A 26,284-nucleotide genomic window follows, 5' to 3' on the forward strand; every position below is an offset into this window, starting at 1 on the left:
CCGACATATATATGTCGGTATATATACACCTGTACATTGACAATACAATACATATCCGGCCCCAGGTTTGCTCCCCTACCGTGTGAATGGGCGTGGTCGTGCCGGGCCACGGGGCCGTTCCGGGCCACGGGGCCGTCGTTGGGGCTCCGTCCCTGGCCACCACCAGCTCCACCCTCTCCCCAGGCTGCTGCAGCAGGGCCAGGGCCTGCTGCTGGGTCACGCTCTGGTCCAGAGCCGTGCCGCTGATCACCAGGACCTGGTCGTTCTCCTGCAGCCGCCCGTCTCTGCAGGGCGAGAGCACCGTGGGGTGAGGGGGGAATCAGATCTCAGCGGGCTCTGGGTGTCATTCTGGGTGCTCAGAGGAACTGAGAGGATCTACGTCCTAATATCGCACACCAAACTGCTGAGGCGCTGCCTTTCTCCTCAAGGTGACCTTTGCAGGGTTGTTCCCGGCTGCCATTGTTCATAAGAATTAGTTCTGAATGACATGCCTGGTTCCAAAATAATCGAATAAATAAAAAGACAGACAAGAGGTGATGGGGGTGGGGGGCTGACCTGTGTGCCACGCTCCCAGGCTGCACCTGTCGGATGAAGACCCCATGGCCCCCGGTTCCCTGCGGACGCAGGCCCACCACGCTGAAGCCCAGACCCCCAGAGAGGGGCTTGGGCAGGGAGATGTGCTCTGTCTGGCGCCCCTGTGAGACAGCCCCACGGTGGTCAGTGGAAACACAGACGTGACTGGAGAAGAGCTGCGTTTTCTTTTTACTGTGGCGTTGCTTTTAGTGTGGAACAGCCTAAACTGTAACTCATTTATATCCTTTTTAAGAAAATACGTGTGGGTTTTTATTCGATATTGACAGGCTGGATTATTGGTCATTGAGGAAATGTGAAGACAGCTCACGTGTAATATTAAATAAAATGTATACACTAGATAATTCCTTTGAAAAGACTTCAAGGCCTACAGTATATGCTCGGTATCTTCCTGAACACCTTTACTGAACATGCACACAACCCACACCCCCGCTCGTGAGCCGTACGCCTCACAGCCCTGGTAGCAGCACACTCCCAGTGGCATGCTGGGACAGCAGACATGGAGTGGGGGGGGGAAAGGCGTGGGCAGAACAGGTGCAGCCCTCACCTTGGCCACGCTGTCGATCCATCTCTGGAGCTGGCCGGGGGAGGGGCGACCTGCTGGGGACGGGGACGCGCTATTGGACAGGACAGAGGCCTGGCCGGACGTGGCCAGGCTACTGGCTGGGCGACTGGCGCTGACTATCAGCTGGCCCTTCCTGGAGAAGTTGAACTCGCTGCAGGCATCCGGCGGCATGCAGTTTAGCTGCATGGGGAGAAAACAGAGGGAGGAGGAGGAGGAGAGGAAGGGTTTTAATCATCCTAGGTTTGGTCGTGTGAGCAGGTTAGTGTGTAGAGGATGAGGCTGATAAAGGTGCAGTGAAGAAGCCACGGATGTATGAACTCTGAGCCAAACTTTTCCCTAAAAATGACTTTATACATAACTAACCAGGATCAGGAGGGCTGTAATAGTATTCATTTTGGGATGGTTTTCTGAAAGCTCCTGAATTGAATGCATACTTAGGCGAATTCAGCAGTTAGTAGTGTGAAAAATGTGTTTTTTTGTCTATATCAGACTGAAGTAGATCAAAAACATGCATAGGATTAACATAATTTAACATTTCAGTAAAAAAAGCAACAATCTCATTAGCAAGTGACGACAACAACCAGTTGAGGCTTGCACTCCAGACCACAGCAAGCTACATTCCTGAACACCAGATTTTCCCACGATAATAGAACACTCCGGAGATCTCCGTTAGATAGCACACAGGACAATGCAGCTAAACAAAGCTGCCCTTCTAGGCAGAGGCGACGTCGGCAAAATAAAAATGGAGAACGAGGGGTGGACCAGGGGTGGGGTGGAGGGTAGAGAGAAGGGAGAACAAAAATCAATAGTTTCCTCCGCACTTCTCGCTGGTCCCAAACAGGTAATGTATTAATGACCTTTAGACTCACATTGTGGAAACTTATCAGTCTCCTGCTTATTTAGCCCGGGCTGACGACGCAGGTTCCAGGCCATTTCATCAATATTTCTCAGACAAGGCCGTTACTCAAACCAAGACAGTAGATATTAAAGCGTGATAGATCTGCAGGGGGGGGGGGGGGGGGGGGGGGGAACACACACACTCCCCCGCGTCGCCACCCCCAGCTTTATATCCACAATACGTTTTCACCTGACGCATTCATAGACACTTGTCTGACCTTCGCAGCACTTACTATATGAAGACAAGCGTCGGTTATAGCCATTATCTTAATTTGTCCAGTGTATTGTTTATTGTAAAGAGTTCTGTCCCCCCCTCGACGTCAATAAAAACACATCCTGAATACAAATGAAACCGCAGAGAGGTTTCAATGCCTCCTAGGCTTCAGGAAAAGGTTAAAAAAATCATTTTAATGTCTATCTATTGACCACCCGAAAAAAACACTGGCACTGAAGTCTACCAGAACCAGAAAAAAACACTAAGTAAGTAAGTAAAATGTATTTGTATAGCACCTCTCTCCGATAAAAATCACAAAGTGCTTCACAACAAAACAAAATACAACACCACAAATTAAGATACAACATTTGAAATAGAAAACATGACAATCAACCATTAAAAACCCCTCGACTAACAAAAAATGTTATACAAATAATCTAAAAACGGTGACATTCTGTGATATGTGAATAAAAAAACAACTAAGGTGTGTGTGTGTGTGTGAGGGGGGGGGGGGGTCCTGCGTCACCTGCTCTTTGAGCTGTTTGATGGAGTGCTGGAGGGTGAGGATGTGTCCTAGCAGCGGGCTCTGCAGGGCCTCCCTCAGCTCGGCCAGCCTCTCGCTGTGGGTCCACTCCTCCCTCTGGACCAGCTTGGACTGGAGACGCTCCAGGGCCTGCAGCACCTGCTGGCGCTCCTGACTGGAGACTGGACACACACACGCACATACATACATATGTACATACACACGCATACACACACACACACGCATACATGCACGTACACAAGCACACACACACAAAAACACACACACACACACACATCAAAGACACACAGATAAATACAAGCACACAAAGAAAAACATACCCATACCATATTGATACAGATACACATATAGACCATACACAGATTGAAATGCATAGACACGACACACACACACATTGGCAGAGCACGCATCATGAAAAGTGAATCCAAACACTCAGAATAGGATAAGCAATTACCTGTTGGGACATTTTCATACATTGTCCAAGTGATCAGTTCTTCAGTGCATCAACCTATTTCGGGGATGAAGGGGAAAACATGAACCTCACATCAGACATCCATTCAGACAAAGTAACCAAATATAGCCTAAACATGTTTAAATTATGCCACATTTGTACATGTAAAAAGATTTTGCTGTTCCATATTTAAAGTTACTTTTCCTTCAAGTGTATATGATCTATTACGGGACACAACTTCATCTTTTGCACCATACAAAAAAACTATATATAAAATGTAGCCTAAGCCAATATAAACAATTGAAAATATGTTTGTTGGTTAAATAATTGAATGTAAAATCTTGAACTGGTTCTGTAAGTACAGCCAGGCAACACGGTGCAGTCTATTTACATATCAAACTTCCACGGTAAATTTAAATATTGTTAGCTACCTCTCTGCTGTAACAAGTTAACTTGGATGACAAAAACAAACGTGACAGACATAACCTACTTTCTGACTAACACATTCAATTGTGTATTCATAGCTTTGATTTTGTTGAAGCACTTACCTGTAACGGGAGGTCTACGGTGGTGTCCGCACCTTACCTGAAAGCAGGAAGTGAAACTCAGCTGAGCAACAAAAGGGGGAGGTGACAAATAATGTACTGACTTTCAGAGCTGGAAAACCTACATAATTAACTATTTAATAGGTGCTCATAAACTGCGAGAAAAGTCTTTAGAAAACCAACTTATTTAGTACATTTACCTAGCCTAGCCACCAAAAGTAACTAACATTGCGACTGTGTAGAAGAAAGGATGAACGAGACGTACATGTATGCAACAGGTGCACAAAGTGTACTAACAGCCAGTATTGGCTTGATAACTTTGGAACAAAAGCACAGCTAAGCTCATTTAAGTTTGTTAGTTAGTTAAATACTAAATGTTACCTCCTCAGCAATAGACAGTGTCCAAAGGATACCATTCCATAGAGCACAGCAACTTCTTAAGCCTGGCACAGTGCTAACTAGCTAGCTTAGCAAGACAAGCTACTGTTGTGTGCACTTGCTAACTTTGGCACAAAGATGCTCTTCTTGTGATACGTGCAATGCGATGTAAGACCGCTAAGTTTCTGTTGAGAACAGTGAAACGAAAACTCAGAAAGCATAATCTTCTCAACGTTATCACAAGAAGTAACTACAAACATGCAATAAGTGTCATACGACGAACTTACAGGAATTTGGTCCTAAGTGTTATTCAGAAGTGTTTCTTTAAGAACGTGTATCACATGACTCCCATATATACATTCAACATGGCGTCCTTCTGGACTCCAATGTTTTGTTTGCGCACTGGACTGTGGAGTATTCTGTTTTATTCCATTTACTGTCATTTCGTAATCGTTCTTGCAAATGAAGTGGATAATTGTGAAGATCTACACATTGGACAATATCCTTTCGCAAAATGTTTTTGTAGTAACAATTTGTTACGAGTATATTGACATTGATGGTAGGTAGCCGAGCTAACCACACTGGTTAATGCTACCCAGTCTAACCTTCGCTTCGCATATCCTTTTCACATCTCCACACATGGCCAGATGTCTTATTATGCCATCTCCTAATGGTTTGTTTATAATTTTATCTAACTACGGTAGCTAGGTAAGTCCGGTAGCCTGTTGCACTGACAATTAATGTTGCTAGCTTTCACAAGCTATATTTTTGGGAAGTGTAGTTAGCTCTGCATATTGCATGTTTAAACGTAAGGATATATAGCTCTATGCTTTTTGACTGACCAGAGAAGTCTACACACAATAGCACTATTGTTTGCATAAGTGACACCCACTGGATTAAAAATCCCCGACTCATGCTAATTCATTTGATGTACTAGTGACATGATCCTTAATGCTGTTCAAGTATCTTTGTAAAGAGCCAAGGATAGACGATGCTACTCAAGAACCAGAGGGTTGCAAGGACATGATTGCTTGGGGTAAGTTTTGTGGGAAATTTGAATGATGCCTAAGCTTTCTGTGTCTGTCATTTAAGGGGTTGTTTTTTTCCAGGTTTCTTTTTTAGATAAAATGTCTGTGTTATGGTTTCAGTGGAATGCCTACCAGCTCCCAATGTCAGCTGTCGCCTGTCTAATGGATCAGAAGTCCGATTCAGTGGAGAAGAAGTGGGGTTTAACAAAACCATCCCCTGCAGGAATGTGTAAGTGCTGAATTACTCAACTTTAATTGGCGCCTTCATAAACTCCATAATAGCCATCACGTCATAGCACATTCCACTCGTCCAATATTCAAACACTGTAGTTTAAAACTCACAATACGTCACTACAATGCCAAAATAGGTCATATATTCATGTACAGTATTTATCTAATTTGAGTCAATGTTTGATTTTCCTTGCAGGAGTGGTTATTCTTATAAAGTTGCAGTGGCCCTGTCCCTGTTTCTGGGGTGGCTGGGAGCTGATCGCTTCTACCTTGGTTACCCAGCTCTAGGTACTGTACCCTTTTATGATCTCTCATTGGTCAAACTAGATTACATTACATTCACATTTAGTCAGTTAGCAGAAGCTCTTATCCAGAGCGACTTACAGTAAGTACAGGGACGTTTCCCCAAGGCAAGTAGGGTGCCTTGCCCAAGGACACAACGTCATTTGCACGGCCGGGAATCGACCCGGCAACCTTCTGATTAATAGCCTGATTCCCTAACCGCTCAGCCATCTGACTCCCGGTCACTCGACACTCACGCTACTAATTTAGCCATTTGCTATGGTTAGAATGCAAAACTCTGAAACGCACAAACGCAGGTTGTGGACTGTTTGCATGCGATTATTAACAGGGATGTGTAGACCGTATCGTTTAGGCGTGGCAATTAAAATAATTTATTACATTTGCTGATCTCCAGTCATTTCAATGAATAGGCCCTAACTATAAATCTTTTAAGAGGGTGAATTACTTTATGGTAATTTAGGATTTTTGTAAACGTGTTGCAGGAGAACAATGAAGAACCTGAAATGTGTTTAAAGTAATTGTGCCTCATCACACTTAGTAACTTGGGTGGTCAATGGTCACTTAATGAGCCTTTTCTTACTCAACTCGCTTGGCTTATCTGAGAAAAGTGCTCCCTTAGGAGCATGGGAATGTTGTTATTCAGTTGCTGACAGGTAATCAGCTGAAGCATGTCTTTAGAAAACCAAGGGAGTCTCTGCTTCTGTGAAGACCTCAATAACACCTCTATTATGCCACCAAGAGTGAGCCATTAGAGAAAGCTGATCAACACCAAATGCTGGACGCAAGTTTCAGCCTCACAGTTGTTCTAGCCTCCATTCTTGCTGTCCTAATTTTTATAATAATTTTTTTTGGGGGGTCGGGGGTTGAGTTGAGCTAATTAGACACCTGCAAGATTACAAAAGGAAAAGTGGCTGAAAATCCTTTTTGTTTTTCTGGAGCTCAGGGAGCCCCATACTGTTTGGGCTCAAGCCGGCTCGAGAGGCTGCACTGAGAAGCACCTGGTTTGGGTTGGCACGGGTTAGCATGGGCTTAGCCATGGCACGGCGGTGTAGTGAGCTGGCATAGCTGGGCATGGCTATTGTGGTACAGACACCCAACTGGCGTCTTTTTGAAAACGTCCACCCAGGATTCAGCAAAACTCACTAACCCCCTGATGGAGCAATTTCCAATAGTCTTCATAATTCTTTTTTTAAAGTAATTATGTTTTAATCACGCAAGTTGTTCAAATTTGCTGGCAATTAATATTCTAATTATTTTACCAGTAAGTGTTGGAACAGAGTACATCATTTGCCGTGTGCTTCATCCTGATTCAATACCAAGGCCAGAGTAAACACGTTTATATTAGGCTTTGAAAGTCAGCCATCTACATCCCACAATAGTGAGATTTCAAGTTATATCTCGGGATTGATGAAGTCAATCCACCACCACATGTATGTGATAAACTCCCGGTGTAATTGTTATGACGTATAACTCCCAAGTATACAAAGCCTCGATGAACACCTCTGCTCACCATGCCATACAGAACCCCACCGTGCCCTGGGAAACAGGGTTCTAGTCAGCCAGATAGATGTGCCTTGTCCCTGTCTGCGGTTGAAGAGGAGGATAATGGATGTAGTGGGGTGGCTCTGTGTGTTTGACACCTGGGTTCATCCTCCCCCCGCTGGCCTGGATCAAAACAACTTGTGACGGAGCAGGCGGATGTTTATTCCACTCACTGAGCTTATTCACAGGCAGTTGTAAAGACCTGTTGTCCCCCGAAAAAGCTTTTTTGGAGAGCTTTAACTTGGCAGCGTTTTTAAGAAGTGAAGTGGTTTGAGGTTTTAACAAACAAGTAAGCTCCAGCCCCCCCTCCCCGTTCACCTCAGAATGGACACAGCGGTGTCTACGCGCTCAATTGCTCACCTCTCAAAGTTCAGCCTGAAAGTGCTCCCACTTAAATATGGGTAGTAGTAGGCCTCAATGATCCTTTTTAATTTACAAACAGGTCATCGCAATGCCTGTTTGTAAATCCCCTGTAAATGTGTTCTTTTTTCTCCCCCCCCTGCTCTATCTCCCTCCCTTTGTCTCTCCCTCCTCCCTTCCCCTCTCTCCCTCCCTCCACCTTTCTCCTCCCTTCCCCTCTCTCCCTCCCTCCTCCTTTCTCCTCCCTCCCTCCACCTTTCTCCTCCCTCCCTCACTTTCTTCCTCTCTCCTAGGGCTGCTTAAATTCTGCACAGTGGGGTTCTGTGGGATTGGTAGCCTGCTGGACTTCATGCTGATCTCTATGCAGGTGAGTCCTTCAGTCAGTCAAGACTCAAGCCATTAGCATCCAAATTAAATCGAAGATATCGTAAACAGGTTTTAATTTACATTTCATTTGACACGCTTGGGTGTGTACATGCCTGCCTGTATACCTGTGTGTGTGTTTCTCTCTGTGTGTGTCTCTGTGTTTGTGTGTGTGCAAATGCCTGTCCATGTTTGTTCTTCAGTATGCCTCTGAATGTGGCTGTTTGTATTCAGAGTGGGGCACCTGTACCATTGCGTAAGCTCTCCGTGAGAAGGGAGGGGGAGAGGGGGGCTAATGAGACTGGGTTTGTTTTCACAGGGGGCCTCGTCGCTCCCCCCTCCCCGCCCCCCCCACCCCCGGCCCTCCAACCCTTCTCCCAGCTGCCTGCTCCCTTAGGAACCCCCCCCATCCCCATTAAGACGTCAGGCCCTACAGCCTGACAGCGAGAGAGAGAGAGAGGCCAGTCTATTTGTCATCCTGTTTGGCCCTGGCCTCCCCCTCTTCTGTCCTTATTAGGGGTCCACTGTTTGGAGAGAGAGGGGGCTGCATCCAAACCCAATCTCGCATGACTCCAGCCGACCTTTCCATTTGTATGTCTAATGTTGCGTCTGTCGGACGGAGTTCATTCTCCGTTTCGAGCGCCTTCAGAGATGGAAAGAGGAGGCCATGAGCAGTAGAGGACAGATGTTATGAGATGTCCAGCCTCCTCGTCTCCCGGGCCCCATCTTTCCCTGTGACCTAACACATAGGATTACAGAACTCATTCGCTTTCCACAGCCAGTCCGAGTACCATACACTGGCAGGTGTTGACTTAGCAGAGTCACTGTTTGTCCAGAGCAGCAACCGGTGTTGTTTGGATGAAGCCAGACAGGTTTTGTTTTTATTGTTCTACTAATGTCTTCTTGAGGGCCCAGGGAGAGCACTGCTTTTAAGCAGCCCCGCTTCCACGCTGGGAACCCAAGTGCTACGCAACACTTACACTCTCAAACTGCTTTAGATCGGGTCTGCTCTTTGTCTCCTTGTTTCTCTTTCCCTCGCTCTTTCCCTCTCTCTCCCTCGCTCTTTCCCTCTGTCTCCCTCGCTCTTTCCCTCTCTCTTTCCCTCTCTCTCCCCCTCGCTCTTTCCCTCTCTCTCCCCCTCGCTCTTTCCCTCTCTCTCCCTCGCTCTTTCCCTCTCCCTCGCTCTTTCCCTCTCCCTCTCGCCCTTTCCCTCTCTCCCTCGCTCTTTCCCTCTCTCCCTCGCTCTTTCCCTCTCTCCCTCGCTCTCTCGCTCTTTCCCTCTCTCCCTCTCTCTCTCCCTCGCTCTTTCCCTCTCACCCTCGCTCTTTCTCTCCTTTTTTAAAGAAGTGTCACTTTTGATGAAGAGTTCTGCCTCCCCCGGAGATCCCATTTAGACGTCGTTCCAGGCGCTAAAGGCCCATATTTTAGCGGCTAACTACCTGAGCTAAGAGCAGCGTGGCGTTTGGCAAATGCGTCTTTGAGAGCTAATGAATAAACAGGATTACTGTTTACATCCGATCGATGATGTCACGGGGAGGTCGCGGTTTTTAAAGGGGAATGTCTCCGGAGTCGTTCACCCCCACTCGCTAACACTCTCCAAACGAGGATGCTCCGGAACTTTCGAATTCTCTCTCCGGCTGGATGACAACGGGACGGATGCTTGTGAGGGATGGATGAGAAGCGAATGAGTGTACGTCTTGTCTGAAGAGCTTTCTTTTTCTTTTTTTCCTCAGATCGTGGGTCCTTCGGACGGGTCCAACTACATAGTGGACTACTATGGTGCCCGTCTAACGCGTCTCTCCATCACCAACGAAACCTACAGGAAGACCCAGCCGTCTCCGTGAGGGTGGCTAGCAGAACTGCAACCTGTTCTTCCTTCGCTACTATAGGTATATCACTCACTAAATATATGTAGATAGGTGGCTGAAGATAAGCCTTTTTAAAAATGAATGATAAAAATAGACCCAGAAATAGAGCCACACACACAGTAAGTGCACCCCCCTCTGGTGGTCTGTCCCTTGTAAGGAGTTTAGATATCAGCCAATGTTAAGACAACTTTGGTTTGGTCAGAGACCGTGGAGGGGCCCCCTTCAGATTACAGTTGTTATAGCAGGTATAGGCGTCTATTGAACGTATCCTAATGTGTCTATACACACACACACGTGTGTGCAGTGTACACACACACACACATCTGCATAAAACAAGTCCAGCTGTTTAATTTATCACACACTCTCTCCCTCCCTTTTTTTCTTTATCTGTTTTTCTGTCTCTCCCCCTTCTGCCTCTCCCCCTTCTGCCTCTCCCCCTTCTGTCTCTCCCCCCTCTGTCTCTCTGCCTCTCCCCCCTCTGTCTCTCTGCCTCTCCCCCCTCTGCCTCTAACCCCTCTGCCTCTAACCCCTCTGCCTCTAACCCCTCTGCTCGTCTTGAGGAGGCTGCGGTGTGTTTGTGGGGGAACTGGTCTAATTATCACACACATCTGAAGCCCATTATAAACCCTCGTGTGTTCACACTCAGAGAGACGGAGAGAGACAAAGTGACAGACAGAGCGAGAGAGAGAGAGAGAAAGAGAGCCCATCTGGCCTTAAGAGTCCTGTACTCTAACATCCAGTATTAGTCAGTCAGCTGTTTCTCCCATATTGAGCAGGATTCACAAATGTCAACAAATATTCAGACTTATAGGAGTATACATGACTTTAACCAACCACCATTATTTACTTTCCCATTCCAGAAACACCAAGATCAATCAGATCCTCAGAATCCTTACAGTAAATACAGCCGCTCTCCTCAGACCTGGTCACCTCTGCTGCGTACCTCACAACCCTCTGGATTTCAGCTCTGTCTGCATGTCATCTCACTGCAGGACCTGCTCTGGTGAACTCACATCGTCTGCCCACCTGAGGGCGAAGCATAAAGAGACTCTCGTACTTTGTCATGTTCACCCTGCCAATTCAAACAACGACAATTGTTTTACTCAACCAAAATACAAATTTTGAATTCTGTTTGTAGTGAGAACCTTTTTATACTTTGGTCCAGCCCTTCACCCTGTGTTCATAATTCACCACCAGGGGTGTTATGTAACTATTGTAAATTGGAATATGCTACAGCATGCCCTTACGAACAGGAAGTGGCTGTGTTTGTTTTGTGTTTTTTTCTAAGTTGAACTTTTGTTTCATTAATTATGCTTTTTGTATATACATTCATCAGCCGCTAACTAAGTTGTTGCTACTGTTTTGAAAATTAATTACTGTTCATTAATAAAAAGTCAATGGCATTTTTTTGAGAGTCCCTTGCTGGTATGTCTCACATCCACAAACTATGAACTGTCTGTAACTGCTGATGTGCCACTAGTTAGTTTTAAGCAGTACTCATCTACTTATAGCTGACATGTTTTTTGTTGTTGTGAAAATTACATACCGATACTAGTCTTTAACAACCAAAATAATGTTAGAACTAAGCACTTGAGAATGTCGCTTTGGATAAAAGCCAGCAAAATGGATCAAATGGTACGTGTTTAACGTACAGGACAGAGTTGAAAATGAAGTGTTACAAATCTGGAAGTATCCGTTTCATCAGTGTGTGAATCGGTAGCGCCGCCCCACCCAAGCCCATATGACCAGTAACGACCCCCCCCCCCCCCCCCCAGCAGGGTGCACTGCCGCAGGAGTCAGGACTGTGACTAACCAGTGATGAACCACTGGGTACAGCTTCATATCAGATATCTCCTCATTCTAGATCTGTCCCCTAGTATCCATGTCTCTTCACACACACACACACACTCCCTCCCCGTGGCCTGGTGTCGTGCTGTGTTGATTCGTCGTGTCGTACCCAGAACCATAGATATATATATAAAGGGTAGATGTCTCGTCCGCGTTGCCGGACAACGGAGTCGAACGTCCGCACATGGCGGCCATCTTGCTACAGTCAACTCGCTCCCCCATAACATTGTGTTGATGCTACATGTACTTTTTAAATGACCATAGCTTACTCAATTTTCAACCGATTTTGAAACGGTTTGGTTTGTTATCAACGTCAGAGATGTCGGTATGCCACTGCATACTTATATAAAAAAAAAACATAATTAGTCATAAGTATGCAGTGGCATAACGACATCTCTGACGTTGATAACAAACCAAACCGTTTCAAAATCGGTTGAAAATTGAGCAAGTTATGGTCATTTAAAAAGTACATGTAGCATCAACACAATGTTATGGGTGAGCGAGTTGACTGTAGCAAGATGGCCGCCATGTGCGGACGTTCAAGACTCCGCTGTAAGACATCTAGTCTTTATATATATATCTATGCCCAGAACGTTCCAAGCTGGCTGCGAGGCTCGCGTTTCAGGACCATCTTAAAAACCCTCCTATCCGTCGCGCCCCCAACGCAGCAGGACAGACAGACAGACGCTAGACGTCTGGCCGATGACGCTGTGGTTCCCAGGCACCCCTGCTGCAGGCTTTGTAATGGATCCGAGAGGAGGGAGACTTCAGACGGCCCGCCGGGAGATCCGTCATCGTGGCGACAACCCGCGCTGTGAGGATGACCGCGTCGCACACTCGACCCCTTAAATCCCTGCTGCGGACGGTTGGCGGACGGCTATGAATTTCCCCTCCAATTGGATGGGCCCTGGGGGGGACGGAGGCTGCTCTCGGAGAAGGTTCCCAAGAAGGACAGTTGTTTTTACTGATTGGCTCATCAGGAGGATTGGGGGGGCGGTAGGGGGGGGGGGGGGGGGGGTACACGGCGAGGTCAAGTCAGAAGATGGAAGCAGGCCTCTGTTGGACGCACACTCCCACCTTTCTCCTCACAAAGCATGGGGGTTCATGGAAGAAGACCACATCTGTTCCGTCATTTTCTCAGCTCACCTCTCCCTTGACTCCCAGCTCCTCTCCTTCTCCACCTTTCCCCTCTCCTTTCCTCTCCCCTCTTCCCCCTCTCCTCCTCGTCTCTCATCCCCTCCCCTCTCCTCCATTTCTATCTGTACCCCCTCTCCTCCCCTCCCCTCTTGCCCCCTCCCCTCCCAAATTGTTCTTCCACTCCCTTCACCCCGAGCCGGTCTTATCAATACAACACAAGGATAAGAGGCCTGGGGGATTTATGGCTCTCATCCCATGAGAGAGCTGCAGAGGCTGGGCCTGACCACACTACCTCCTCCCCTCCCTCCCTCCCTCCCTCCCTCCCTCCCTCCCTCCCTCCCTCCCTCCCTCCCTCCCTCCCTCCCTCCCTCCCTCCCTCCCTCCCTCCCTCCCTCCCTCCCTCCCTCCCTCCCTCCCTCCCTCCCTCCCTCCCTCCCTCCCTCCCTCCCTCCATCCTGCTGATAGAGAGAGAGAGCCATTCCTCATACTGCAGAGTGCTTTATAGCCACAAACACACACCCTAGTTTGGTGCACTGAAATGACAAAACGAGGGGACAGTGCGAGAGGACACACCTCACACACTCGAAACATGGTCGTGGTCTTTCTCTCTTTTTCCTCCTCCTGACAGACACAGACGCACAGCGTGGTGAGGTTTCAGGCGAGCTAGCACCCTCTCCCTCCCCAGCCTCCCACTCCACCTCACACCATCCTGTGTGTGGTGGGGAGAGACTGGCTTTGCTTCCAGTCAGGGTCCAAGAAGGGCAAGCAGAGAGAGAGAGATAAATGAAGGATAGTTAGGTCTGCAGTGGGCTGTGGTGTGTGTGTGTGACCAGGGATGGATTTAGCTGGGCTTACTGATAGCAACACTCCAACACTCAGACGACTAAGCAAACCCTCATGTCAAGGAGTTTGACTCGGACCACGCACGCAGTCACACACACACGCACTAACGCACGCACGCAGACACACACGCACTAACACACACACGCACGCAGACACACACGCACTAACACACACACACACGCACACACACTGCTTTTCGAGACTCCACATCCCTTATCTCACACATACTCCCACCACAGAGTCCAGTGCAATCACACAGTCCTGCCCTTATATGCACCTTCAGAGCGGGCCTGTGAGAAAAGCCCCGGCTGCAATAACAGGAAGGCGGTGATGAGGTCATAGGGCCATGGACAGAGTCGGCTTGTTTTCATAGAGAGAAGTGAAATCATAAAGTGACAAGGAGAGTCCCAGCTGCTTAGGCCACAGGCAGGAGTCTGTGTGTGAACTGGAAGGGTGGGTGCGAGTGTGTTCTGCATGTGTTCTGCATGTGTGTGTGCACTGTATGTGTACTGTATGTGTGTGTACTGTGTGTTTGTGTGTTCTATCTCCTGACAGAGAAGCTTTTATGAAGTATTCAAACGTACAACATCTCAGTTTACTTCATAACGCTCTGCAAAGCCACAGGGCGGAGTCAGTGGGCCGTACCACCTCAAGCCCCTTCCCTGCTCCGCAGGAGTCAGTGGGCCGAACCACCTCAAGCCCCTTCCCTGCTCCGCAGGAGTCAGTGGGCCGAACCACCTCAAGCCCCTTCCCTGCTCCGCAGGAGTCAGTGGGCCGTACCACCTCAAGCCCCTTCCCTGCTCCGCAGGAGTCAGTGGGCCGTACCACCTCAAGCCCCTTCCCTGCTCCGCAGGAGTCAGTGGGCCGAACCACCTCAAGCCCCTTCCCTGCTCCGCAGGAGTCAGTGGGCCGTACCACCTCAAGCCCCTTCCCTGCTCCGCAGGAGTCAGTGGGCCGTACCACCTCAAGCCCCTTCCCTGCTCCGCAGGAGTCAGTGGGCCGAACCACCTCAAGCCCCTTCCCTGCTCCGCAGGAGTCAGTGGGCCGAACCACCTCAAGCCCCTTCCCTGCTCCGCAGGAGTCAGTGGGCCGAACCACCTCAAGCCCCTTCCCTGCTCCGCAGGAGTCAGTGGGCCGTACCACCTCAAGCCCCTTCCCTGCTCCGCAGGAGTCAGTGGGCCGAACCACCTCAAGCCCCTTCCCTGCTCCGCAGGAGTCAGTGGGCCGAACCACCTCAAGCCCCTTCCCTGCTCCGCAGGAGTCAGTGGGCCGTACCACCTCCAGCCCCTTCCCTGCTCCGCAGGAGGAACACAGAAGACACAGATGCCACAAGCTTGAGGAGAGGCTCTAGACCGGCCCTGTTGACAGAGCAAAGCCTACTGTACCCTCACCCCAGTCTGGGTGGTGTTGACCATGTGTGTGACCATTTTGGAGGCTGTCTGTGTGTTAGACAATGTTAGAGGCTGTCTGCGTGTGGCCTCCATGTTGGAGGCTGTCTGCGTGTGGCCTCCATGTTACAGGTAGTGTGTGTGGCCTCCATGTTAGAGGCTGTGTGTGTGGCCTCCATGTTAGAGGCTGTCTGCGTGTGGCCTCCATGTTAGAGGCTGTCTGCGTGTGGCCTCCATGTTGGAGGCTGTGTGTGAGGCCTCCATGTTAGAGGCTGTGTGTGGCCTCCATGTTAGAGGCTGTGTGTGTGGCCTCCATGTTAGAGGCTGTGCGTGTGGCCTCCATGTTACGGTGGGAACATGGGGTCTGAAACCCAGAGCAGAGAAGGAGGAATACTTACACAGACACCTTGTACACACCTCCTGTGCCCATCTGGGTTGGTGTGTGTGTGTGTGTGTGTGTGGGGGGGGTGTTCTCACATGTAGTGACTGTGCCCCCCCCCCTCACCAAAGCCAGTGACCCTCCCACCCTTTCCCAAATTAGTCAGGCTCTCTGGGAGTGTAAGACAGAGTCCAGAACACAGGGGGAGATCCAAAGCGAATCACACCATCCATGTCAGAACCACAACAAAACCCTGTTCAGCTGTCCCTGATTCTCAAAAACACATATCCCTCCCTTCCTCCCTCCCTCCATACGTCTCTCTCTCTCTCAGCTCCAAAGTACATCCTGTTTTCTGGCAAATCCTCAACAGAGGGAAGAAAGAAAAAACAAAAGTGGTTGTGGGTTAGTGGTGGTTCTCTGTATATCCATGCAGGGTCACGAGCCATGTGTGTTTAATCAAAATTCAATTATTGTACTGTACCACGCTTGAGAGCGCCCCACCCCTCCCCCCTTCACTAGTCCCCCTAGTTCAGGTTAAGGAGGATGATGAAACTGGACCCGTCCTAATTGGTTCAGTATGGGGATGATATCTCCACACAAAAACACACACACACACACACACACTGTACAGCACACATACTGTATATTTTACACACATGCACACACACACAGGACACACACACGCAGACTCCCGCGCACACAAACACACACTCATGCGCACGCACACTTGCCGATCTGTGATGAATAACTTCCTGTAGTGAAGGTTCTCTGAGGTATACAGGTTTACTGTCTTGTACTACACACCCCAACCCCAAACCCTGCAGGGCGACTGGGTAGGGTTAGGGTAAGGGTAAGGAACTTTATCTCCACACACACACGTTGTGAAGAATAGCTTCCTGGGCTAAAGGTTCTCTAAGATATGCGAGTACACAATTCTATACTGTACACACCCTCATGCACAAGAACACAGGAACGACTGGGTTCAGACAAATGTGGTCATACTGTATTCATACAAACACGCGCGGAAGTGAGGGATTATGTGTGTGTGTGTGTGTGTGTGTGAAGGCTGTTCTGTGTGAATATATGTGTGTGAGCACGCACAAGCACCCACACACGCTGTCGACTTTGGAAGCCACTGAAGCCACATGGCTGGACATGTGTTTGCTGGCCATCAATTGTCAAAGCTGATTTCCTACTTCCTGAATGTGCTCTGATTGGAGGGTTAGAGGTCAGGGTCTTGTCTGAATGGACCATGACTCACGGGTTAACGTGTGGTCTGGTCTGAAGGAACTTCTTTTCTCTCTTACATTTACATTACATTTAGCAGACGCTCTTATCCAGAGCGATTAACAGTAAGTGCAGGGAAATTCCCCGAGGCAAGTAGGGTGAAGTGTCTTGCCCAAGGACACAAAGTCATTTAGCACGGCCGGGAATCGAACCGGCAACTTTCTGATTAATAGCCCGAATCCCTAACCGCTTAGCCATCTGACCCCCTCTCTTCTTCTTGTCAACACATACAGAACCATTTTATATCTCCAGACAAACACACACACACAAATTCCTCCTTATTCCTGTGCTGCTCTGCATTTCCTCTTGACTCCATCTGTGACCACAAGGGGACCCTTCCCTGGCTGTAGCTAATGGAATCTGTTTCCCAGTACCAACAAGCTGAGAATAAACCATAAACACTCCACTACGTTGCTACGGTAGGAATCCTTTGAGTATAACAGCCTAAAAAACAAAATTAAGGTGGTGTCCAATGTTTGTAGCTGCAACGAGAAGGAAAAAAATTGAATTTCAAGTCTTCGTGGGGGGGTGAATCGTTCCCAGGGTGATAGAACAACACCCACACGTTGATTTGTGCAGTAGGGGGTAAAAATGATGTTGGCAGGGGCAAATATCAGCTGGTTTTCCCCTCTATTTTACTTTCTCTGCCCACGGGCCCTCTCCTCCCTCCCTCCTTCCCCCGGGCCCCAGGCACATTTGCGTGGGGACACAGAGGGCATGAAATTACAGTTACGCTGCACGGAACAGTGTGCGGACGGGAATTTGATGATAAGGTGACAGGCTTCACGCAAATGTTGATCGAGGGAAGCTAATAAATAAAGAAATCCTTGGGGCCTTGCCTACCTACCTACCTCCCTTCTCTCTCTCTCTCTCTCTCTCTCTCTCTCTCTCTCTCCCCTCTCTCTCTCTCTCTCTCTCTCTCTATCCCTCTTCCTCTCCCTCTTTCTCTAATCCCTTTCTTTTAATTTTCCCCGTTTGGGGGTCTGGCGAGCCACCAGATAAGAGCCAGTTCAATATTCACACATGGGCTCAGGCATGGCAGAGTGTGCACAGCTGATGCTTGGCATGGCGTGCTGGGGGAGGGGGGTGGGGGGGGACAGCTGAGGCTGGCATGAGAGTGCTAGCACTGGCACAGAGTCACTATGGATGGTGGGCGAGTGCGTGCCTGTGGGTGGCTTGCGGTTGTCACACACGGCACAGGGTCCGTCCTATGGACTGTGGGAGGTAGGTTGGGCTTGTAGGAGTTCTACTTTCACCATATAGCTCTCCTTCCGGCTGTGGTTGAGCTCACCATTTTTGTCCTAGCCTCAATAATAGCTCAGAACTTTGCGTTCAACCCAGCAAGCTACCAGGAACCCAGCTAAATCTGCCATACTCTTTGCCACAAAGACATTCTTTATAGTTCATTATAAAACTCCTATCTTTTACCTTCTTTATTTTAGCTCTGTGGTAATTACGCAGAGATCTCCCCATCCACTCTCAGGAGAAACACCAGCCCAGACCTCGTAATCCTACTATCTGCAACACTTCCTGTTTCTAGTTGACAAAGCTCCCATTGGCTCATCTGTTCCTGCCACCTGAGTCTGCAGTACATCAATAGACTGACTCTTCCAAGTCCTGGGGAGTGGGTCGGGATATTCACAAAAGCTCATTGACTCAATATGAAGAACAAGAGGCTGAATAAAGGAAGCCAATAGCACACAGGCCTTATCAAAGCCTTCGATTTAATCCCTCTGCCCGTGACCACAAACCCACTTAAAAACAGGCAGTAGGCGTGAAATAAGCAGCACCTGTTTCGGAGGGCAGGCGGGTGGTTCACACACGGAGTGGCAGCAGATTGTAGGGTGTGTTTCAGAGTGTGTGTGTGGGGGAGTGTTTTTGTGTTTCTGTTTGGTGTGTGTGTGTTTTTTTTGTGTGTTTTTTGTTTACGTCCGAGTAGATGTTTGTGTTTCTAAATGCGTGAGTGTATGTTTCATCCCCTCAAGCCATCAGTGCAGTCTGCTCGGCCCAGCCTCATCTTCCCACAGTGCTCCTCTCTCTCTCTCCAACTCTGGACATTCATTCATGCTGTGACAGCACTACTTTCCCCCAAAATGGATTGCTAACTCTTTCTTTCATTTTTTCCCTCTCTCCCTCCCCTCCTTTCGATGTCTGGGTCTAGACTCTCAGAGAATATTAACTATCGGCCGGTTGCATTAAAACGTTGCAGACTTCCAAGTTTGGCAAGCGAAGGGCTAACCTTCAGGACCTCGGGTGGAGAGATAAGGGAGGGGGGGGAATTTACTGAGCCTGCAAAGATGTGAATGGTCACTGTTAGGAAGACAAATTATGAAAATGCTCTAACGAGCTTAAGCTTTATGTCTGTCACCAGTCCATTTTGGACAGAGATGGAGAGAGAGATAAATGAAGAAGGGGGGAAGAAAAAGAGAGAAAGAGTGAAGAAGAGACAAAAAGAAGGGTGGGTGATGTGACAGAAAGAAATAATGAGAGAGAGAAAGAGAGAGAGAGAGAGAGAGAGAGAGAGACAGAGAGAGAGAGAGACAGAGAGAGAGAGAGAGAGAGACACAGAGAGAGATCGAGAGAGGGTAAAGGTTTCAAGGTGAAGCATCTCTACTCAGACCAGTAGAGAGTCCATGTCAGACTATGAGCCACTGACCATGTGCACCCCAGACTGAGAGATAGCCAGGACAGCTGCCTCTCTCAGCTCTGGGGGTATTCTGGGTCAGCCCTAGAGGGGGCGATGTTTCTGCATGCTACATGGAAGCAGTGATCTCCTACAAGTCCCTCTTTCTCTGTTTGAGAGGTAAAAGATGAGTAACAACTACTGCTTCATCTTTCGGAACCAAAAAATACCAATAGAATCAAATGAAAAAATCATTAAAAAGAGCACCTTTTCTTAGGAACCTCTCCAAACAAACATACGAAACCCTGGCATAGACTGTAGGAAAACAGACACACATACAAACACACACACACACATTTGTTTTCCGGCACCTCAGACAGATTCTATCACATCCTGTATTTAGAAGAGTAACTCAATCCATAGAGGAACGTAAACTCAGACCCCTATGACGGGCTTGTTTATGTGTGTGTGTGTGTGTGTGTGTGTGTCCAGCGACTGAATAGGAGAGGAGTCATTTGTCAGAGGTGGGTGGAATACTAGTGGAGCATGACGGTGTGCGTGTATGTGTGTGTGTGTGTGTGTGTGTGGAGGGGGGACGCCCCGCCACCCTGCCCAGGCTGTCAGGGTGCAGTCACGGCCCAGTGAGGGAGCATGGAGGAGGGTTAAGAGCCAAGGCCACTGGGAGAGCTAATGGAGGTGAACCTGGAGGACAGGGACTGCCTTTACCTGCCTCATCAGCACGACATACGACCTACACACACATATATAGTATATTTACACGCCCTGCATGTCCACAGAGTAAACTCAAACACATGCACACACACACACACAAAACCACACGTACCATACCTGCCTCAGCAGTGTCAAACATGTCCCCTTGCACTCTCAAACACTCCTGTTGAAAGCGCAGCGCACACTCACACACACCTGCCTCTTCTCCCAGCACACGAAGCCTGAACAATAGAACCCTCTAGAACCCCTCTATCCCACACCACAGCATCCTCACAGCCTCAGGGTGTGCCTGTAGAAGTAAGGAGGAAACCTAGATCTGTGCGTGTGCCTTTGAGTTCCCGATAAACACACAACGTTATGTTTTACCTGATGGTTTCCAGTGAACATTTAGAATGATATATAGTATAGTGTGTAGGGGACAGGTCCAGTTCATGGGTAGAGCATTTGACCCCCACATGGGATCCCTACTCATCTATGGAGCACCGGGCACAAAAGGCACAGGTGGAATTACCGTGGTTTTACATCCCATAATTATAACGTGCGGTGGCCCTCTCTCCCTCCCCACGGCAACACGCACACTAGCATATGTACCGTTGGTGACCACTCACACGCACAAATGGACGCTTTGGATGGAAATGCCTGCTGAAGGCAGTTGTTGACCTCAAACATTTTCATTACTATTGTGAGGTACCTAACCGTTGGGGACAAACATTCTGGATACAGCACAGGGATCACCACTATCGTACAGTATGATCAGTAGACATCGCACGTACGTGTCCACGAAGGAATCGAGAAGCAGAAGCGAATCGCTGAACACGGTTTAAAATTGGGCGGAGAGGTTAGCGGGTTCGCTAGCTGTAAATCACCTTGAGGTGAACCACAGGAGGCCGCAGCGCAGGAGCAGCCCAGCGCAGGAGCGGAGGAGGCAAAGACAACATGGAGGAGAAAGGCGGAGAGACAGAGATGTTGAATTATGCTCCTGTGGGATTTACTGACCCCATACATGTAAATGTCAGGTCCAGAGGACCCCCCCAGACACTGAAGAGTCGTAAGTCAACAGGACCCAGAGATACCAGGCTTTACGCCCGTTGTTTGAAGGGCCCAAAGTCAAAGTTGTGACTTTTAAAAGTTATGTTTAAACAGTAACCCTTCAGTATCTTCCTACCACAGCCTGTCACCAAGGGAAGTGTGGACGTTCTCGTCGGAAACCAAACCACCAAGTCCACCACTGAGTTACGATGAAAATATGTAAGCGAGACACCTTAACAGGAACCATGGGCTTATTTTTTATTTTTTTATTTACTTTTGGCCCATTCTTCTTCCCTGGTATGCCATTTTTCACTTTAACTGCTGTAACCTGGGAGTTGAATGAATGAAGTGTTTTTGGAAAAGGTGGCATGATTCCCCCCCCCCCCCTTCCCCGGGATAGGAACTTGGAGGGAACATCTCCGTTGAGACAGTTTTAAAGAACCGTGTTCTCAGGGATGGACAAGAGGAACAGAGGTTCCCTAGGTTGATGTGTCTTCCCGGGTCTTCATCCCATCCACATAAGTGTGTGTGTGTTTTGTGTGAGGTAGTCACAATGCCACTTTCTCCCATGTTGAGCACTTTTTTACATTAAGAATGAAAAGCGTCTTTCCTCCCATTAAACCCACAAAAGTTTTGGAGTGAAGCTTGAAAAAAAAAAAAAAATCTAACCACATAATCTGCTCCTTGCATTTCACATTAAAAGCAATTACAACCGCCATGCTACGACCCATGAGATCATCATTCAAAACGGCTGTTGACGGTTACTTCCACCTTTCGCGCTCTCCACCCCTTCCTTTCTTTCTTTATTTCTTTCTCCCTCTCTCTCTCTTTCCCTCTATCCCCCTCTCTATCAGTCTCTCCCCCTCTCTTCCTACACCTGCTAGTATTTCCATTCATTTAGGCTCCCAGTCTCAGTGCTAGTGCGTGCTGGGAGCTATTGACCGGCGCCATACTTTCCACAACACTGATAGCAATTAAAGGGCTTCAAACTGGGAGCCACCTCTCGGCTTCTCATCGCTATTCAATGTGGCGGTCAACCAGTGTGAACAGGGACCGTGTCACATCCACACCCCCATTTTACACACACACACACACACACACACACACACCAATCCAATCTTTGATTAATGCAAATTTGTTGCTGGACATGGCGAACCATAATCCCCCCCGTTCTCTAATTGCCTGTTCATTACGGACAGGGGGCGTGTCTGGCTCCTTCCATCATGGTGTGGTTCGCTGCAGCGATCATGAATGGATGAGGCCGGGGGGATGACCAATCCCCTTGCTGCTCACTTAGCCGACCAGGGCTGCGGCGCTGGCTTTCTGACCACATGGAGCACTTAGTCGGAGAAACGGTTGATTTTCAATACAAAAGTCAGACTCTGAACACGGGGTGTCGGTGATTCCCCCACAACAGATGAGCTGAAGTTAAACATTTGCAGGACTAGTGTTTATGCTATGTGGTGTGTAAATGAACAGTCGACGCAGTTTGCTGTATTATTGCAACAGTATTGCTGTGATGTTGCTTTCAGCATTTGATACCAGGGACCGTAATCACTGAACAAGAATGGATCAGAAACAGAGGTAAAACAAGGGAGGGAAATGAGAGGAGAGAGAGGTGAGGGGACGAGATGAGGGGAGGAGAGATGAGAGGGAAGGGAAGGGGTGAGAGGTGAGGAAAAAGGTGAGGGAAGGAGGTGAAGGAAGAGGAGAGAGGGGAGGAGAGAGGAGAGGAGAGGGGAGGAGAGATGTGAGAAGAGGGCGGAGGAGAGAGCTGAGGAGCGAGGGAAGGAGAGAGGGGAGGAGAGGGCTTCTTGAGAGGGTCAGAGGGGGTCCCTAGGTTGTTTCACTGATCTCCACATGAGCATCCTGCCTTTCTTATAAACCCTCGTCCGCAATTTCCACTCTAATGGTCGTGCCTGAGGCGATAATATGATAATGGGCTCGGCGTCACCTGGGGCGAACTTTTTCTGCGACGCAGCGAGTCCCACCTCGGCCCCGCCGTGCTGCCTTTGATTAACGAGCCGTGGTAATACTCAGCGCGCGGGACGCGCCGCACACGGGATCCCTACTCATTTATGGAGCACCGGGCACAAAAGGCACAGGTGGAATTACCGTTGCTTTACATCCCATAATTAAAACGTGCGGTGGCCCCCCCTCCCTCCCCACGGCAACACGCACACTAGCATATGTAACCGTTGGTGGCCGCTCACGCACAAATGCACGCACAGAGACGCATGAACAAAACACAAAGCCACACCTATCTTCATGGGGTCTGATCACTCTGTCGTGCATACAGTAGGCTACACAAAAACACAGCACAGCCTCTCTTACAAGGCTTCTTGGACGTGATTTTCTTTAACAAGTCAATAAGAACTGAATGGAGTTTAAAATGAGTGAAGGTTTTTTTTCCAGGACTTTTTTTAGAATCACAGTTTCACCCTGATAGCCTATCTCACTCCGGTCTTTTCTCTCTTTTCCTACTTAACAATCTGTAGGCCTACCACGTCTATTTCAACAATAACATACCGCTACTTTAATCAAAATTACTGGTAAATCAAAGCAAAATAAAGGTGTAGATATGCTTGAAACATTCAGTTAACATTAAAACGTGCCAATCCAGCCAAGAAGCGACATCTGTTTCCAGTTGCGAGAGTCGCTGAAAATTAGAGTCGCCAGCCCGTCATAACGACGCTCTTGTAAGGCCCTCCAACTTTCTTCTGATTACTCTGCGGGACTGCAATCTCATGCCCTGATTGGAGCGAATAGCAAACGGGTGACCGTACAGCACCGGCAACTCGCTGCCCCGTCGGAATGTACAAGTCGGGAATAGAAGACATATGTGATCAAGACTTTAACACCCGCTAATGAGCAGGTTTTGGGCTGAGGCCCAGTTTAGCCTTAGGTAAGATCATATCCCCTGTGGGCACACACGTCACCGTCCAGGTGCGGGGTGAGGCCTGGAGGAACGCTGATGATTCAGCTCTCTCTGGGCAGAGCATCACAAAAGAGCCTTTGAGAGCATGTAACGCATCAGAAAACGCCAATTAACTGTATGTTTATGAACACTTTCACACGCCACACAAAAAGGAGACGTTCGACTAAAGACATTATTACCTTTTCCACGGTGTGTAACGTTGCTTTTACCCCGACCTAAAACATTAGGTTTCAGGCGACTTTGTGTTGGAGAAACTGAATCTAATCGTCAATTTGTCTAAATGTCAACCTATTCTGAACCTGTGAAAACATATAGGCCTACCTCGCTCGCTCTGGATAAGAGCGTCTGCTAAATGACTAAATGTACCTCATTGCTTTCCATGTGAACACTGAGCAAACACCGCTAATGTTGTCATCATATGGAACACTTACATTTATAAAGCTGTTTCGCTTCCCCCTTTTTGATAAAATCAGACTAGGCCTATTTTTTCTTGCTTTGCAACCATTTTAACACAACCTGATAGTTCTTAAAACAGCATGCACGAAACCCGCTTCACATTTTGACCTGCAGTCCTATGCTCGACGACTGAGCGCTCTAAAAGAAAAACAATGCCACGAGTCCTGGCTATAGGCTACTGTGTCAGCACTGAATTTCCCTCTGCGTGAATTTAGCTAAGCAAATGAAGGGAAATTAACGATGGCATCGCTGCGAGGGTTTTAAATCCCAGATTAGCCCCCCTTAGAAAGCACCACGCTCTCTGATCAGAGATACTAATGAGGCTTTGCCTAGCAGCTGGCTCCTCGCTCAAGTCACGCCGACACAATCAATGGAATCCATGAATTCTTTTGTCGTGGGCAAAGCAGGTATCAATAAAGCTATTAAAAGTTGGTTCTTACCTGAAGCCTTCAGGCCATGTGTGGCTTGGTGGGAATAAGTATCCAGCCATCCTTATCTTTCCCAATTGGTAATATCTCACTGTGGGATTGGTGACAGCAGGGCTCTTATGAGAGGAGCTGAACTTGAACTAATGACATTAGGGTTCAGCTATAGGCCCTCTTCCTGCTTGTATCCGACCAGACTTTGATCCTGTCCCACTGCCTTCCTGACGAGGAAATTCAGGAGGACAAGAAGTAAACAGGAAGTAGTTTAACCAGGAAGTAAATGTGATGGTACAACTGTAGGCCCTGACCTTCTGACCTTTATTTCCCCTGGATGAGGGTATATGAGGTCGCAGTGTCAGTGGCTGGGTTGGGAAGGGGGGTTGCAGGTTGAGAGAGGAAGAGCAGACAGGGTTCTGGCCCAGGGTAGTAGAAACGTGATGCCCCGTGTTTCTGGTGAATTATTCACAGCACCTCTTGCGGTTCCGTCTCAAGATTGTCTCTCGTCCTGAAACCCGACCCTGAGACTGGATCCACTCTCCTGGGAGAATCCGAGTTCACCCCCCCCCCCCCCCCACACACACACACACACACAAACACACCGTCTCACAGAGAAGACCAGGAGAGAAAGAGAGAGAGAGAGAGAGAGAGAGAAGGAGGAAGAGAGGAGAGAAATAAAGTTAGAGGGAGGGTAGGAGAGAGATGGTTAGAAAGAGAGTCTGTGTGTGTGTGTGTGAGAGAGAGATAGAGAGACTGAAAGACTTCAGTGGTTGGTCAGACAGGGCATATTAGTCATGCTGTATATTGTATCACACAAACATGAACTGAGCAATTACTTCCATCTTAAAGAGGATGGTACACCCAATTCTGTGATTGGTAGGACTGATCTCTTACAATACCCAAAGAAACTAATTCATCTTCAAAACGTACATAAGAAATTTTATTTTGTGTCATTTATTTCCCTGTTTTGTCTGTCTACCTAAAGTACTAGACTCGCAGTAGAAACACCAAGCAGAGAGAGTTGGCACAGGCATGTCCAATAATTCATGCAAACAACATGCAGTTAGTTAAGTTATTTTATTGAAATGAACTGATAAAACATTTGGATCCAAACAATATACATATATAAAATCACGTATACAATAAATGTTTAAGTTAATAAGGTCATGAAAATGTATGACGCAAAGTCCAATCATTCAGTCCACAGAATCTTGCTGGTGCTCCGATAATGCAAAGCAAGCGTGTAACATTACTAAAGTTGACTGAAAACTCTTTTCCTCTCCTTTTCTCTTTTTCTCGGCTCACCACCAAAGAGAGGGCGA

The 26,284-nt window shown here is 48.1% G+C and overlaps 2 protein-coding genes across 2 annotated transcripts in view; one reads left to right on the top strand and one right to left on the bottom strand.

Moving 5' to 3' along the window:
- Positions 1-4,240, bottom strand: part of patj (PATJ crumbs cell polarity complex component) — a 67,989-nt gene extending 63,749 nt beyond the window's left edge. Inside the window, 7 exon segments of the mRNA XM_067229454.1 lie at positions 80-284; positions 556-695; positions 1,139-1,336; positions 2,794-2,972; positions 3,266-3,319; positions 3,811-3,847; positions 4,189-4,240. Coding sequence (XP_067085555.1) covers positions 80-284; positions 556-695; positions 1,139-1,336; positions 2,794-2,972; positions 3,266-3,287 — 744 coding nt within the window. The 5' untranslated portion in view covers positions 3,288-3,319; positions 3,811-3,847; positions 4,189-4,240.
- Positions 4,241-4,549: 309 nt separating this feature from the next.
- On the top strand, positions 4,550-11,287 carry tm2d1 (TM2 domain containing 1). Its single transcript, XM_067229952.1, has 7 exons — positions 4,550-4,683; positions 5,147-5,221; positions 5,334-5,442; positions 5,641-5,732; positions 7,943-8,016; positions 9,746-9,901; positions 10,741-11,287. The coding sequence occupies exons 1-6, from the start codon at positions 4,551-4,553 to the stop codon at positions 9,854-9,856; spliced, it is 594 nt and encodes a 197-aa protein (XP_067086053.1). The 5' UTR covers position 4,550; the 3' UTR covers positions 9,857-9,901; positions 10,741-11,287.
- The last annotated feature ends 14,997 nt before the right edge of the window (positions 11,288-26,284 follow it).

The sequence above is a fragment of the Osmerus mordax genome, chromosome 26 (assembly GCF_038355195.1).
Source record: "Osmerus mordax isolate fOsmMor3 chromosome 26, fOsmMor3.pri, whole genome shotgun sequence".
In the NCBI taxonomy this organism is placed as follows: domain Eukaryota; kingdom Metazoa; phylum Chordata; class Actinopteri; order Osmeriformes; family Osmeridae; genus Osmerus; species Osmerus mordax.